At 40.5% G+C, this 17,504-nt stretch overlaps 1 protein-coding gene across 13 annotated transcripts in view; it reads left to right on the forward strand.

Moving 5' to 3' along the window:
• SCML2 (Scm polycomb group protein like 2) overlaps positions 1 to 17,504 on the forward strand; it is a 75,567-nt gene that overhangs the window by 12,317 nt on the left and 45,746 nt on the right. For 4 of the 13 annotated variants that reach the window (XM_030020277.2, XM_041124816.1, XM_030020276.2 and 1 more), the window contains exon 2: positions 1,224 to 1,331. In XM_030020277.2, coding sequence (XP_029876137.1) covers positions 1,224 to 1,331 — 108 coding nt within the window. Of the gene's footprint in view, positions 1 to 1,223; positions 1,332 to 2,317; positions 2,412 to 2,498; positions 2,691 to 7,866; positions 8,066 to 8,621; positions 8,691 to 12,097; positions 12,302 to 13,665; positions 13,805 to 15,316; positions 15,388 to 17,504 lie in introns of those variants that run through there. The other 9 variants (XM_041124822.1, XM_041124818.1, XM_030020278.2 and 6 more) reach the window with 7 other exon arrangements.

Consider the following 17,504-nt stretch of genomic DNA (forward strand, 5'->3'; position numbering starts at 1 on the left):
GCACTGTATAAAGTTTTCATCATGCAATCCATCACCATAGTGTGCAAGTTCCTCGAGGTTTCACTGAAATGTCACAGTTTCAGGAAAATACTCAGCTATATGACGCCTCTCTTGTTATATGTGATACATATGTGTAATTTTTTTTTTTTTTTTTAGCGTGCGAGTATAAGAGTCAAGAAATTCCAAGTAGATAACTTGCTTTTCAACTATTCCTTTTATGTAACACTGGAAAGGTATAGCTTCTGAAAATGTTACCTTTGGGTAAATTAATCTTGGAAAAAGTATGCACATATTTAAATTAAAAAAAAACAAACAAACTTGAACTTTTGGTTATGTCAACTTTAACCTGATAGGAGTTCCTAGAAAGGAAATGATCAAAGAAGATAATTCAGAAATTTGAATGTATTTTTACCCATTATTACTTGAAAAGTTAATGGAAAAGGATAATAAACTTGCTGGCTTTGCTGCTTTGAGGCTAAAAAGCTTCAAATGAGTTTGACTTGAACTGAACACAGTCAGAGTTCAAAAAAACTAGATGCTGGAGTAGAAAATCACAGTAGCACACACAAAAAAAATAAAGTTTGTTTTTACTGTTTTACAATAGTTTAACTGATCTGGCACTTCTAGTTTCTAAACCCTACAAGAATGTGGCTCGCTGCTTTTATCTGCAGTTAGTGTTTCCCTAACAGGTTCTCTGTGCTCTGTTACAAGTCGTAGAGGGCAGGGGTATGGGAGAGCACTTGGGCCTTTGTCAAGATTTCTTACATCAGTGTTTTGTTCCCCCTTCCACTGTAGTTGTGCAAGATAGTGTTTTACCCAAAGGTGTTTAAACCCATGATTGTTTAACTCTGTGCAAGTGAGGCAGGATGAGTGGGTTATGTATAAAAGTATTTCTTCCATTTTTCAGTAGTGTTTGTTGGGGAAAAAAGGAATAAAGCATGTTTTATATCTTTCTTTGTATTAGAAATCCACAGAAAATGCAAATCATTTTACAAGGAACTGTCTAAAACAATGAAATAAAGTTTGGGTTCTGTACCCTTGCTACTTTGATATATCCATTGTTTACACGCTGTTCTTCTACACATAGTTTGTTAAATGTTTGCAACTTAAAACCAGCGAGATAATTATACACCAATACAAAAAAAAAAATCCTCCTTTCCAAAAAAAGAAAACCCAAACCCCAACAACAACCTCCCCCCCTAACTTGTATTACTACTCCACAGGAAACTGTTGTGCTGAAAGGAAGAATTAACTGGTCTTTCAACTTCAGCCTTTTTATTGTGAGAGGGGAGATCACAGAAGTGTCACCATGGGGAGAACAGCAGCTAAAGGTAAGGCCTGGTAACTTTTATCCAAGAGGAAAGAAAATAGGGAACCTGTTAAATTCTCTTTTTGAAGGTGGTGGGATTACTATAATGTTAGATTAAAGAAGACAGTTTGTGATATGAGTACAGGTAAGTTCAAACTTCATGTTGTTTTAGAGTAAGTATGCAAAATTTGGCTTATCCTGGAGTTCTACAAGTTCAACCAAAGCAATTTTGTCCTGTGACAGCCTTGAAGCCATTATACTACTCTAAAATTGAAGAATGTGTCTAGGGTGTGATATTAAATAAAATGTAGTGCTTTATTCTGTAACTGCATGTAATTTAGCAGGACAATAACTGAGTAGTACAAGGAATCAGATTTTATCACAGTGAATGGCATTAGCAGCTGTCTCTTGAAGATAAAATTAACATTTTTAAAGAAATTAATCCACAAATGCACAATGTACTGTGAAAGTGTGATTTCTGCTGTGTCATGTCTGCAGAAGTTTGTTGTGAGTTAAGTGCTTTATTTAAGTGTTTATTATTTCACTCTTTATTCTAAAGAGTGAAACTTAAGAAGAAACAAGGGTGTTTGGGTTGGTGAAACAAAGAGAATGTGAAGAGAGAAAGACCCACGGTCTGAAACCAGGTTGCTGCTGCTTTTCGGAGCTTTCAGATGGGTAGTCCTCCCCCATAAAAGGCTGCTAACACTTCTGTACTTTTCTTGAGCTTTCCACCTTCAGCCCAAGCTGCTTTATACGCTAGTGCACTCCCTTGGTAAATAATTGTCTTTTGCTTTAATAGATTTTCTGTAGTGGCAGGAGTCATCCGTTTAATTGTCGCACCAAGAGTTTATGGAGGAAGTCTGTCCCCTTCTCTTGTAGGTTTTCTGCATGGCTGTTGTCTAAACATACTAAAAGAGACACCCGGTTCCGGGCAGATAAGATAAGAATCCCACTAGGGAAGCACAAAAAGAAGGGAAAGGAGGCATTTCATAGTTACTCTGTCTTGCTATCCTCAACTGTGTGCCCTGAGGATTGCTGAAGGGTGGCTAAAAGGTGCTCACAACCCTGTGTAGTAGGGAGTGAAGTAGATTCCTGGGCAATGGTAAGTCTTGGACTTGTCTTAGTAAACCTAGTCTGAAGGCGAGTAACTGCATGGCATGAGAGGAGCAAATGTTTCTGTCACCCAAAGATACTTCATATCCCTCAGGAAGAGACAAGGGGTTTCTTTGAGAAAAGTGGCCTCCTGCCATGTTTTCAACACCTGTCAGTTGAAGACTTTAAGGTGGCTAAGAAATAGCTGCAGAATTTCAAAAGCGTGACTGTGAACTGCTTTTTCCCCACAGTGGACCGCAAGCAAATAGCAAGTCTTAGAAGATAACAGGTATATGCCTCCTCGTGTAGCACACCATTCTGTGGTAAAAACTAATACTGTCAAAAAACGTGATGCTTGCCAGCATGCAGACAAAGCAATCATCTTGTTTGTTGAAAGGTTAACTCTTCCCAGAAAGAAGTGTTGTAGATTTTTAAAGCATCTCAGACAAGAAGCTGGCGTTCAACATAGGAGTTTATAAGAGGAACTATACATTGGTCACTGGGATTATCTTTACCAGACATTATATTCTAAAGGTGCCTTTTCTGATTGTCTTTTTTGTTTGTTTGTTTTAGGTTTTGGTGTTTTTTTTTTTTTTTGTATTCACAAGTCAGTCAAGATAGCTTTGTCTTTTTTCTTCCTTGTCTCTTAATTTCTTGCATGATAGATGTGGTTGGTCTTGCCTGTCTTCTGTTGAGTAATCTTATCAGCAGAAGAATTCTGTGGTTACAGATAGGGTGGGAGTAATGTAAACACATGGAGTTTTGAATTGGTAGGCAGAAAGCACCATGTTAAATAATCTTACTCTAATCTTGTTTTGTATCTACAGCTTTAATTTACGAAGTGCGCTTTAGAAAAACAGTTAGTTGGTGAACAATAGAATATGCTGCTTTTATAGTTTTAGTATATGCTGGATTCTGATCTTGCTACCTAGAAGAAAATAATCTTTCATGGGGGTTTTGAAGATAAGTATTTAGCCTGTATGTATTATAGGCTAAATGTGTATATATTTACATAATGAATATATAAACTCTGTATGCTTATATGTACTACTATATTTTTAAAACTTTCTTTGAAAATGGTATCCCATTCTTTGTTGTTTGTTTTTTTTTTTTTTTAAAAGAGAGCTAAGTAGCATGTGATTAAGTCCATAGTAGCAGCATTTCATTTTTGTTTGTGTTTTGACAAAATGATCTAAAACTTACTGCGTTTTACATTGGAAAGTAGACTGAAACTTGTCTCTCTAAAAATGGACTTTATGAATAGAGGAAGACAGATAATGAATTAAACTGACGTATTTTTTTGGTCACCATGAGCTTCAGTACTCTAGAACTAATAAGTCACTTCTGTCTCTCAGTATATGAATAAAATTCCCATTTTCAAGTCCACTTTTCAGGTTTCGAGGAATTAGTCATTGAATGTGGCTAGGTGAAGGAGATGAAAGGAAAATACTATTTGTACCTGCAGAACTATTTCCCTCTTTCACAATCTAATTTTTGAGGTTTGACCTCAAAGTTTGACCAAACTGAGGGTCATATGCTGCAGGAGTCATCTTCCTCAGCCGAGTGATTTTTGATATAATAGTCTTCCATGTCTTAATTTTGTTTTCAGTGGTCTTTTGAAACTAAATTTACTAGAATTAAGGATATCAGAATTTCAAATGTAGATTGGCATGCATTAAAAAAAAGGGGGGGGGGCAAAAAAGCGCATGTATTTCATATTTATAAAATTGGATTTTAATAAAATGTTATTTTCTTTAATATTGCTTTTGAAAATAAACCATGAATTTTTATTCACCCTAACTACTGACGTTGGAAGAGGCACACCAAACCAAGGCATCATAGCAACTGTGAAGTATAGACCAGGGGAAAGTTTTCTGAGGTGGTAGCAGATACAGGGTATCTCGTGTAAAAACAAGTTAGTAATTCTTGCTGCTATTAGCTTTTTATCTGCTTAGACAAAACACTCCAGCTTTGTAACGGTCTTCCCAGCATTGAAGGTTGGAATGCATAAAAGCAGGGGGAGCCTTTGAAAAAAATCTTGATTTTATTCAGGCTTATTTTTGGATGCTTCTGTGTGTGCTGGGTGAGTTTTACTTGAACGTTTTAAAGAGTAAATTTCTGGCCATCAAAACCAAGTGATAGTGACGGTGCTTTGGGTTTATTATGAATGAAGATGCCTCCATCTCAAATGAAAGATGTTTAAACTGCTGTTGAAAAATGCATTTCTTCTCATTAATGTCATCATCTCTTCTTGTCATAGTTTTCTAATGGCTGATGATAACAAAAATGTGTTACCGAGAGTGTTCCATTTCAGCGTTTGTATTTGCTGTGATACTTGTGAGAGAGGCACTAAACCTAACTGGTACAGGAAATAATTCGGGTGGTGGTTGCCAGCAAGAACGCATCTGGTGTCCAGGCTGTGGTTTTTCACATTCTTTCACCTGTTCTTGGTGTCTCTCATCATGAAAGGCTGTCATCTCATTTGAAATCTGGCCCTGTGGGGTAGATACTCTTTCGTGACTCCGTTCTTTCAAGCTTTGGGTGTTCACAGGAAGCAGTTATTAGTTCTGTTCTATAAGTCTCTTACGTGGGACTCCGTTGGATTTCCTCTTCAGAAATAAGCAGATTGGGAAGTTATCTCTTCTGTAAGCTGTCAGCCTGATGTTTATGACAGTCTCGTGACTGTTTTTGGGAAAGCCTGACTAACTGAGCTTGTAGAACATGGCAAAAGGCTCTGCTGGTGATTGCCACTGTCCAGGAGAAAACTAGCTGGATTCAGTTCAATCCCAAAGAGGCTGGATGGAATATATTTTTATCTGTAGGAGGTAGAAGGCGAATGTTAGCCTTGTGTCTCGTCATTGTTACTGAACTAGTTTTAACACGGTCCCTTCTCAGATTCCCACTGGTGGTAGTTGTCAGGACATAGGGTGTCCACTTGTGCGGGTTAAAGCCCTACTCCTGAGGAGGTGCTGGAGTTTTAGTGCTCTCTGGGCACCATACAGAAGCATTTCAGCAGGTCCATCTGAAGTTGACCTCCATAAGGATTTTTCTTTGGGAACCTATCAAGTAGAAGATGTTTCAAAGCAAACTTTTTCCAAAAGAAAGAGCACGTAAGTCAAGACAGAAGACTAAGTCAAAGAGTAAACATAGCATTTTCTTTCCTTTTCAAAGTATCTGCGGTACTCTCCATATCTGCTTTAGGAGAGACAGGTGATATTTTTGCAGGATATTTTGAGCAGTTGTATTTTCTAGGACTGCGGAGCCCGGGTTATTCTTGGAAGTCGTCTTGGCCCTGAGTACACTAATAGGTTTTAATGGCCCTGACCAACCTCACCTGGGGCCTCTCCCGTCTCTGCCCAGGACCCCACGTTGGCCTCCCAGGCCATCAGACCCTGCCCCAGCGATGCCGGAACACGGCCGGTCTCCAGCTCCCCGCAGCCCTGCCCTGCCCAGCCATGGGCCCTGCCAGGCTGGGCCCGCCCGTGGGCCCGTGTCCTGTCCCAGCCTTGACCCGTCCCCAGGGAGGGTGCCCGGTGCTGGGGTGGCCCTGGCCGGTGAGGCCCTGCCCGGCTGCCCCTGAGGGGGCCCTGGCCGGTGAAGGAGCACCACATCCTACCCGGCGCAGAGCCAGGTGGATGGCTCATCCCCTCCTCACTGACTGAGCGGGGAGGATTTGGGGATTGATGACGGAAGATCGTCATCATTCAGCTCTTGCTGTACATGGCGATTCCTCAGTGAATAATGAAATAAGTGGGTCAGAAATGGCGAATGTCACACGTTGCTCGTCGGTACTCTCTGTTTCAAGAAAAGCCTTACAGAAAACACAGAAGAGAAACACTGTTAGGGCTTAATCTTTGCTGCAGAACAACTCATTGTATCTCAAGTGTTTCTGTATCACCAAATGCTTATTCTAGGTTAGGAGTGTTGTTTCAAGCGCAAGCCCATCAACAGCTGAAGACTTAAGTGTAAGCAAGTAGAGGAATTGGCTGCCAACACAATCTTTGGGTACAAGTGGGCCATCCCTTCACTTGTAACAGTTCAGGCTAGCTGGGGTGACCCAGGGTGTGAGCTGAGGCACACACCTTCCCAGAGGAGCGGCCCCATTCCCGGTGCTGAGGCGTTTGTGAACCAAGAGAGTTATTCTGCCACACAGAGCTTGATAACCTTTTTAATTCTGCAAAACTTGCATTTTGCTTGCCAACTCAGTGTCATATTTGAATTGAGCTTGAGTCCATGAGTGTCAAAAGCAGGTCACCAGACCAACGTATTTTAAAGACTATAAGGAACGAGTGGAACTGGTTCCCTCAGTCTTCTCCATGCTAGCCTCCCAGTCCACCTGTGTCTCTATGTTGCGAATGAGTGGTTTGGACCGCTTAAAGAATCACCGTCAGGGGTATTAGCAAAAATGATTTAATAGGAATTTATAAAAGCGCAACTTCACAAAGTTCGATGGCAAGGTTCACTCTATTACTTAATGCATGGATGAAACGTACAAAGGAAGATCAAGTTAGAATCAAACTAGAATTATTTATACAGAGACTGCAGATGCAAAAGGGTAAGAGAGAAACATGCAAAGGAAGATTAAGTTAGAATTGATTTTTCATGATTTGCAGAGAGATTGGAGGTGTAAAAAGGTAGGGAAGACCCTCCCATTGAGTCACGAGGTTCAGAGGAGGCTCCCTTGCTTTCTAAACTCCTGATGGAGCTCAGGTGCGGCTGGATCCACTCCTAGTCCCAGACTTGGGCAGTGGTTTACATCTAAATGGATTGTGTAGCAGCATTCTGAGATTCATTCGCAGTTTGAGGTGAATCACCAGATTTAGCAGAATTTGATCATTTTAACATTTCCAAAGTGATTCAATAGAATTTACTACAATCACAACAGTGACTTAGTGATAAATTTGAAAGGGCAGTATTTATACTATACTTGCTCTAGGATACCTGGGTCAATTCACACACGGGTGCACACGGACACTAAGACAGATATATATATATATATATATATATAAAGAGAGGTATACCTGTTAAAAGTTCCCCTCAAGTTCAGTGAAATATTCATGTCAAATGTCTCGGCATTTTCTCAGTGGGTATCAGCCCAGGTCCCATTGTCAGCTTTTGGCAACGGTCCTCCGATTTTCACAAACTGGAGAGTTCACGAGCTCTGAGAGGCATCCCCCTCAGAGGGAGATGCTCGTTGCAGCCCGCTGTGATCCAGGAGAGCTGAAAGGGCCTCACTTAGGACCACTGTTTATAGGTTTGGAAGATGATTGGCTTTAGTCATCAGCAAATTACTGGAATTCCAGTAACACTGGTACTGTTTCACTCGAGCTATGATCCAGACAAGGGATGTTCCAAGGCTGTCGGGGATGACTAATTATTCCTGCTCTCGTTCCCCGCCTCTGCCAAGCAACAGGAATTCTTGGTACGGCCAGTGCCTCTTCCCACCTTAGCCATGCAAGAGTTCCTGGTATGATCAAGGGACGCATAACTGCCCAACTCATTACACAAAGGCCAAGGCTTAACGGGAATTCCTGAGATCGTAGAGCGGCCCGGGAGGGAGAGGAACGGGGAGAATGCACCACCACGCATACACGCTGAAATCCGACAAAAATGAAATATGACGGACTTCTTTCTGTATGTGTGTAGAGATGAATGATCGAGAAGGTAGATTCTTCTGAATGTGTTGGGTTTTTTTTTGTTTTTTTTTGAAGAACTGACATATGCACTGAGGTAGCTGCTTGCATTTCAGTATTCAAGATTTTAAATATAAAATGGAATCTTTAACTCAGAAATACGCTTTTAGGGTGGGTTTGGGTTTTTTTCTTGTTTCTCAGTTCATAGTGGTCTAGACAAGATTTAAAAAGATATCTAGTGATCTTGAGGATCTCAAATTGTGTGTAGGTTGAGTAAAGCTGTTAAAAATTAGGTCAGAGTTGCTCTTTGTGGAGCTAATACTACATTTTCTGCAGCTAGATTTATTCTGATAATGTAATGTAAACTAGTCAAAAGCTTTGCTTTTTCTTGCTGTACTTAATATATTTTGATAGAAAAATAGTGCAGTGATTAAGTTTGTGGTACAAATACCTTTTTGATTATGCACTGAGTAAAAAGAAAGTCAATATTTGGAACAAGACATTCTGTATTGTTTGAAAAGTGTTATGCTGGACATCATTATGATGTGAATATTACATTTATTATGTAATGGAATCTTGTCTTTTAGATTCAAAGAATATTAAAAAAGAGAAAGATGGAAAGAATCAGCAGGCAAACAACCCGTCTTTAAAAAGTGGTAGGTATTGCAGCTGTCAGGTTATTAGTTAAGGTACCCTAAAAGAAAAAGTATCTATTCGGATTGTACTATTTCCTGAGGATTTTTTTTTTTTTTTTTTTTTTTTTCAATCTCTTTGGCTATTACTGGTGGGTAGTTAAAAACATACCTTTGCTTTTATCTACCTCTGTTAGGAAAGTATGTTTTGGTATTGAAAATGATGGTTGAAACTGCTTGACTTGAGCCTGATAGCTTTACTAAGCCAAGATAAGTACTCTTTGTATATATAATCAAAGATGCTGTGTAAACATTAATTTTTTTTAGATCATTACTGATTTGTCTGTTCTTCTCATCATGTATTTCCCAGTTTCATGCCTTTTCTGCTGCAGTTATCTTCTCTTTCCTTAATGTGTTTGCTGATGCCAAAAAAGGATTTTCAGGTTAACAGTCTAGAGATTGCTAACTGGATTAAATTGCCTGGGATTCTAATTTTACTTTAAACAAATTCTGTTTTCAAATCAGTTGTATTTTTATAGTAAACTAAGGAAACTACACACTTGCCAGAAATGATCCAGCTCCTTATCAAACTTAGACAGCCTCTACTATCCCAACAGGTGCTGTAGGGCAGCATATACATGGGATTGTTGGCAGTTTAGCTTTTGTGGGCTGCAGTGAGAGGGCAGGAGCATCCCTATATACCCTTCTTATGTTCATGTGGGTTGCTTGAATCTGGGGCAGTAAGAAATGTCATGAGTAGAAGTAGAAAATCTCTTCAGGAGTTGTTGGTTAATTCTCAGTAAAATGTCACTGAGTTACTTAAACTCTCGCTCTGCTTACATTTCTGTGCCCTCTGACTCCTAATAGATGGTCTGGTTCAGAGCTTTTCTTGGGTACCAGCTGACGAGTTCCTTACAAGTAGTGTAGTCACTGAACAAACGTGCTGAGATACTAACGTGGTAGCTGCGTAGTTGAGGTGATGACTTTGCATAAAAGGTATGGTACACTGTTACCACCAGCCATAGTACAGCTTTCTGCTGTTACATTTGTCAGACTTAATTCTTCCATGTCTTGGGATCCTAGCAGTCATTTTTGTTATTCTTCCCTGTTACTTTGAGACAGGAAAGGAGGTGTATTTGTGTCTTCTTTTCCCTCTTCTGCAGAGTAAGAGGAGCTCCAGTCAAACTGGACTTGGATAGCATGTCTGTGTTTTAAAATAATGTCTGACATGACAGACGGAGCCCCATAAGACGCCCCCTCACCAGCAAAGCGCTTTTCATATGTGGGTAAGATAACCATATTTCATGAGTCACTGGAAAACGTCTCTGCCTCCTCCTGCAGTAGAGAGCAAGGTGTTGAAAAAGCTTTGTGGAGAAGCAGTGCTAAGCAGGCAAGCCTTGTTTTGTCATCTGTGTTCTTCCACTTGGGACTACGCTGTTAATCTAGTGTCTGAGCACTGAATTTACTCATGAAATCTAGACTCAGGTCTGTCAAACACTTAGGGAGGAGTGCCTTGCTCAAGATCATGCAAGATCTCTGATTTTCTATAGATGAGATGCTAATTTTTATCCTGTGTTGTTGCTTGTTGGTGGCAAGGAAGAAGAAAGAGCCTCTTGATGCTGGATGAAGATGCCTTACAGTGCTTCGGGCTAGCATCCAGGAAATCTCCAGAGTTTTCAGGGAGATGTGTGATAGGAAAAGTTTAAGAAGAGGGAAGATACAGAGATGTGAGAAGAACAGGTGAAAAAATAGACTAAAGTGGGTGGAGAAAGACAGGAGGAGGAGAAAAATTCTAATTGAATGATCACAACATACAGAAGGAGGTACAAGGTATAAAGCAGGGTATGAAATACCTTACACTTAAGTTACTATGTTTGCAAGAGTATGTAAACCAAAATTAAAAGGAAACCTCATCTTTGACAAAGAGAGATTGTAGGCTGAAGACTAGAAAAGATACATCTCTCTGTCAAAGGTCTCGGATGCATGCCAAGGGAACCTAGGGATGAGATGAGAAGACACAAGGTGCTCTGTCTGCTTAAACAGTGTATAGGCTATGGTGATACTGTATTAAATTAACCTAAATAAACCAGGACCTTAAATCCTACCTATCTACAAGTGAAACTTAACTCGTAGTTTAAATCTTCAATTGAAATTTTGTAAAACTCTGCCTTAAACTAAACTGAAGCATTATGTACAGTAGGAGACAACAGGGAACACTTTAGCGAACTGGGCATCCAGGTATTATGGGAGCAGATGGGATGCCTCCAAGGGTGCTGAGGTAGTTGGCTGATGTCACTGTGATGTTTCTCTCTTATTTTGGAGAGGTCATAGTGATTGGAGAAGTTTCATGATGATTGGAAAAGGGCAAACAGTATGCCCAGTGTCAAGAAGGAGAAGGGAGCACCTGAGGAATTATAGGCTGGCCTGCCTGACCTCAGTCTTCCCGAAGACTACAGAGAAAATCCTCCTTGAAGCCATTTCCAAGCAAATAAAGGACAAAGATGAGATTAGGAACAGCTGAGATGGGTTTGCCAAGTGTGAAATGTGCGTGACGGCCTTTTGTGATAATTGATTCTGTAAACAAGGGGAGAGCAGTAGATGTTGTTTGTATCGACTTTAGCAAGGCTTTCTGTACGGTTTCTGTAGTGTCCTTTAAGCCAAACTGGTGAGATGTGGTTTAGATAGGTGGATAGAAGACTGACTGGACTGCCAGTCAGTACAAGGTCCACCTGGCAGTTGGTAGCTAGTGGCATTTCTCTGAGGTCAGTACTAGGGCTGATGCTACTTTATGCCTTACTGACAGAGGGGGACGATTGGACAGAACACGCTGTCAGCTGGTTTGTGGGCAACATCTAACTGGGAGGAGTAGCTGGTAGGCTGGAAGGCAGGACTGCTCTTCAGATGGACCTCCCCATGCTAAAGAAACCGGCTGATGGGAACCCTGTAAGATTCAAAGGCAAATGGAGAGTCCCTCCTGCACCTGGGCAGACTGGAGCCCTGCAGCAGCCCAAGCCGGGAGCTGGGCTGCCCAGAAAGCAGTTTTGCAGGAAAGGCCCTGCAGTCCTGGCAGGCAGCAAGCTGAGCGTGGGCCAGCAGTGTGCTCTTGTGGTGAAAGACGTCAACTACATACCGAGTCCTGTCGGCAAAACTGCAGGCAGCAGGCCTAGAGAAGGGGTTTGCTGCTTCTTGCTATTTGTGAGACCGTTTCTGGAGTACTGTGTTCAGTTTCGAGCTCCCCAGTACAAGGAAGACACTGCTGTACTGGAGCAGGCTGGCTGGCAGTCCACCAAAAAAATGAAGGAGCCGAAACGCAAGATGTAAGCAGAAAACTGGTAGTGAAACCAGAAAAATGGTTTCTTCAGCCAAAAAGGGAAAGCTTATGGGAGATTGTCTTGCTGTCTTCAGTTATCTGACGGGCGGCTGTGGAGGGGACAGAGCCAGGCTCCTCTGAGGCGCAGTGGAAGGATGAGAAGCAACAAATACTGGCTGGAGCACCAGAAATTCCTACTTGATGGAAGGAAGGAAATCTTCGTGTTGACGGCGATGGAACCCTGGAGGAGCAGGAGGCTGAACTAGAGACGTCCTGGGGTCCCTTTTAGCTTGAGTTACTTTGTGATTGGCAGGCTTGACAAGAGGTGAGAAGGTGTTGATACAGCATTGCAGAGAGCATCAATGGTCATTGACCCATTGGCATTGCCGGTAACTATGGCATAAACAAACATATTTCCTCCATCTTTAAATTAGTCAGGCTGTTCGCCCATGCTGATTGTCTTAGATCACTGTTTAGAGTCTCACTCCTGTGTTGGTTACAAACCGTTTAATTTTTTTTACAAAAGGTCCTAGTTACTTTCTGGTGTATTATTTTTTTTTTTTTTTCCTGTTTCCAATATATGGTGTTTTGTTCTTCAGCGTAAAAATTCCTTTCTCTCTCTAGTTTTCACTTTGCTGGTGGGTTATAAAGTTGTGCTTGTTGCATAATGGGTTTTTCTTAAGCTGTTTAATTCAGCCTGCAGGTTTGAGTGGGAAGAGAAATGCATGTTAAATCATTTAGTGCGAGCTGATTTTCTTAAGGATTTTTATTTCTCAGAAGTTGCATGTTTTCAGGGGCTTTAGAATTAGAAATATATATATATATATATATATATATATATATATATATATATAAAACAACTGCTTCTTTACCCCCGCACACTGAGAATACAGAGAAGCTTTTTGTTTAGGGATTTCTTTCAATGTGATTATCTTCCTAGACATGCATCTTACATGTTGCAAACATACATTCATCTCCTATTTCTATGACAGCGGTAATTAAATGATAATTAGCACCATATCTGAGAGCTTGGTTTTAATTTAATACAGTGTATCTTCGCAGGTGGAGAGATTCTGGTTTAAACTTCAGGTCATTTCTCCTTGATGAAAGAGGTTTTGATAACCAAGATTTAAAGCAGAGAGCCAGGCAATGTTGTTTTCCTCTTGGCTTTATCTGCAGCTGGCTGCTTGTGTTACCTTATGTGTCTTCCTGGTGAATGTTCCCTGGAAAAAGACCCTGTGTTTTTCCCTCTGTACTTTTGGGTCATCCCACCAAATTTACAGTCCTGTTATAACAATTGAGATCATTTGGGAAATGCTGGTATATAGAGATAATTTTTTCTGGGGTTTCCAGGGGTTTCTCCGGGTGAAAGGTACTGTCTTTGAAGTATTTGCATTTATACAGTCCTTAACACAGCAAGACTCTGATTCATGATTACAGCTTTTACATCATGTTATATCTGAGACAGCTGGGACGTAGCTAACATTTTCTTTTTGCTAGATTTAATTTTATTGAATTGGGTACTTTAAAGTTTACTAAGGTAAACTCTGACTAAAAAACAACTTTTTTTTTTTTTTTTTTTTTTTTAAATCAGGAGTCAACCTGAAGTGGCAGCTTCATTATTAGACTCAAAGAAGAATTTTTATAAGATGAAACTTGCTAGCAGTTCATGGTATTTAATTTTTGCAGCCTCCTTGGCCTGTCAATAAAAAGAACAATGGATCTGGAGGCTACTTTCTGGAGAAAACTCTGAAGAGCCATTTCCTGAGCATGTCTTCCTGAAATACAAATATCTAACATATGCTTAAGTTTATGTACCCTGCCTTTTGTGAGTAATACAAAATCGATGTAACTGTATAAATGTGTGAATAAAATTTTCATTCCCAAATAGGCAGATTTCCAAGATGTTGTATGGAAATGTCTTTGTTACCAGCCTACATACAGTCCAGACCACCGAATTAACAGCTTTTTGAGATTTTACTGACTTGTTACATAGCTAACAACCACATGGCCTCTGCAGTGCCAAGAACAAACTACTCGGACACTTTTAAGTCTGTTATGCCAAAAAAAGAGGATCTCAGTAAGCCAAGGGGGTAGTTTTCTTCTGCTTCAGGCACTGTATATTTTCAACTAAATGCTGTGCTAACGCAGGCAGACTCTGGGTTTGAGCCACCATGCATGCTTCAGAGCAGCAGTGTGTGAGTGCTGGAAAATGCTGCTGTTGTCTCATTGTTTCTTTGCTTCTCCTCTCTCCTGAAAATTGCAGAAATGTGTTTAACTGTGTCCAGTGGCATTTTTGGAAGGTTTACTGATAAACCCGGCACAGCCTCCCCGTCATCACCAAGGATTTTGCTGTAGGCCGTGTGAATGGCCGTTGCTGAGCCGCTGGGTGGCATCACTGCATCATTTTGGGGTTCATGGGTGATCCACTCTTCAGGAACATCAGAAAGATGCCAGCTGCCCAAACAAGAAAAATAAGCAGGAGAGCTCACTTAGATAGTTTAGGAACAAAAACATTAGCTGTGCTATTGTAGTTTTTCTCTGGTACTTTGTATTAGTTTAAGTAATGCTTGCTTCTATCTTTGATGTTAGTACTTCATACTGTTCATTCATGCAAAACTGATAACACTGATTAAATCAAATGTAGAATACACTTACCCATGCACATAAACAATGCCAATGTTAATGCTGGAAAAAATACCATGATTCTGTTGCTGAACATTGCCATAGTATTTACCCTACAAAGAGAAACCTTTATCAGACTTCAGATGAAAAGAGACAAAGATGCAGTTGGAAGGCTGTGCTAAGCCTTTTGCTTTCTAGTGGACTGAGGATAGTATTCTCAACATACATTTCAACAGAATCTATGTGTCTGTGTTTTTCAACATATATCATCTCAGGACTCCTATGAGATTATCATATCAGTTCTGCTGTTAGGGGAACTAAGATACAGAAAGGCTAAGGTGATTTGTACAAGAACGCTTGGGAGGTCCTTATGCAGATAATTGAATCTAGATATCCTGACTTGTATCTTTGTATATGGACCACAAAAAAAAAAAAAAAAAAAAAAAAAGAAAAAGAATTTGGGGAAGGTTTATATCGATTTTGCCTATTGTGTGATCACCCCATGAATTAACAGTACTCTTAAAGCTCCTTCAAGGGTTGTATGTTTTTCAGAGGTGGAGTTTCTATTTGAGAGTAATCCTGTTCTTGGAGAAGAAAAAAGTATTGTACAAGATAGTTGGTTTTTTTCTGTCCCTTTCTTTCCCTACCCCCCATTTTAATTTAAGTTCCCTTTAAAAACTGTCTGTATGGTCTTTTTTTATCTTATGTCTTCCAGAACAGTTTAATTGGGATGATTATCTGAAAGAGACTGAATCAGTAGCTGCCCCTCTACATTGTTTCAGACAGGTATGCCAGATACTATTTTGCAAGTGTGTGTGTATGTATGCATGTTATGGGGTGATCCTAGAGCAACTTTTATGTTTAGACTGCTTGCAAACTTCCCATTTGACTTCTTTTGATCTCTAGTTATCAGTAGCTTACAGTTTTGGCAGATGCTAGCTACTGAAGTTTTTCATTACCGGTTTCTGCCTCAAGCCAGACTTTGAGGGTTTCATTAAAATTGTAGCTTCAGACTCTGTTTTCCTTTTAAAAAAGACTAGTTAATGAAAACAGATAGTCTTATCAGAGTTCAAAAATATTTTCTACTTCTTTCAGTAATCTTAGAGGTACAGTGGTTTTAGTGAGAATTAAAATTTGGCTGATCGTCAGAGGAAGCTTTCTCCTGCCCCATTTCTGAAAGAGTCCTTTGAATTCTGGCTAGCTACAAGATGTATGTGTGTGTGTGTAGTAGAGTTCATTCACCACTTCTTTTCTGGATCTCTCAAATATGTTTAATTTTGTCTCTTTCTGAGCAGAGTGCTTTTTACTAAGGAGTAACAGATATTGAAGTTAAAATAAATCAAGGGGTATATATGGGAATACAAAGAAAATACTGGATTTATAGTGAAGGGTGTTTAATGTACTACTGTATATTTTACATTGTGCCCTGCAAGTTTGATTCTGCCCCATCCAATGGTGTAGTACGTATTTGCAGATGCAGTTTAAAACTGCCATCTTGTGTGAGCCAATGACCTCCCTGGAGACCCTCCCCAGAGGGCCCTCTGGAGACTGAGTCGACCTCTGCAGGCATCTTTCTCTGTAGATGGAGCTGGGGCCAGTATTTTCCCCAGTTGAGGAGTATCTTAGCTGCGTAAAGTTAAATAGGAGGAGTTTTGGTCTGTATGCCTTCACTGTGTTAGGAAGATAGATGCTGAAGGAATTGGATAGTTCAGGTTGGTAGAACTGTAATAGGTGTGACAAGCGGTGCGTGTCTAGTTTAGTGGATTGGGCATGTTCAGAAAGGTATCTTCTAGGGTTTCTTGGTAGTCTGATGGTGCTGTAAATGATACTGGCCTCCAGCGGGGACCAAACAAAAAGCAATATGAATGGAATAGTCTGAGGAGGAGAGGAACTCTCACTCAGTGAATCTGAAATAGTTGCAAGAATGGAGAATAGGGAGAGAGAAATGCAGGTGGTACCATTTCCTTGCACTAGATCTTGAATCTCAGCTTGCTCTTTGCAGGTGAGGATAAAGGACAAAGAGCCCCTTACATTCTGCTTTCAATGACAGATGGCCAAGTATAGCAGTGTCTATAGCTCTGAGTGGACCTTCAGAAATTAATTCTACAGTATGTGTTTTTCATAGTGGATACCAGCTCAAGGCAGAGACCTCAAACTCTGCTTGGGTAGAGGCAGAGGGCAGTAGCGTATCCCTAGATCATTCTGAGGTTAATGCCATATTCACAGACCAGAGACCACCATGACTAGAGTGTACACTCCCGAGAGATGTAGCTACTGCACAAAGCTGCTCAGAAGCCTTTCCTCGTGCCTTTCTTGCATCTTCCTCTTCCCTCCTAATGCTCAAGAGGTCCAAACTGAACAACTGAGTAACGCCTTAAATAAAGACGCTTAAGTGACATACATGGACTGGGAGAGATAAATCTGAGTGACCTGGATTGTTTAAGGAGAGTGTGGGTTGGAAAGAAGAGCTTTAATTTCTGTGCATAGCAAATTTCAAAACAATTTACATATGCAGACTTCCAGATTTTTCTAAGACCTTTAGGTAGAAAGTGATATGCAGTGTTAATTAGTGCAGAGGTAGCTCCTTTCACTACGTGATGTTTGCAGATTTCAGAAACTAAAGTGCTTGAGCTTTCTGTAGAACTAATTTGACTTTTATTGGGTGTCATGGTTTAACCCCAGCTGGCAAATAAATACCACCCAGCCCCTTGCTCACTCCCCCTGGTGGGATGGCGGAGTGAATCAGAAGGGTGAAAGTGAGAAAACTCGTGGGTTGGGGTAAAGACAGTTTAACAGGTAAAGCAAAAGCCTCACACTGCTTCCCATCGGCAGGCAGGTGTTCAGCCATCTCCAGGAAATCAGGGCTGCATCATGTGTAATGGTGACTTGGGAAGACAAAACAC

The sequence above is a fragment of the Aquila chrysaetos genome, chromosome 7 (assembly GCF_900496995.4).
Source record: "Aquila chrysaetos chrysaetos chromosome 7, bAquChr1.4, whole genome shotgun sequence".
In the NCBI taxonomy this organism is placed as follows: Eukaryota; Metazoa; Chordata; class Aves; order Accipitriformes; family Accipitridae; genus Aquila; species Aquila chrysaetos.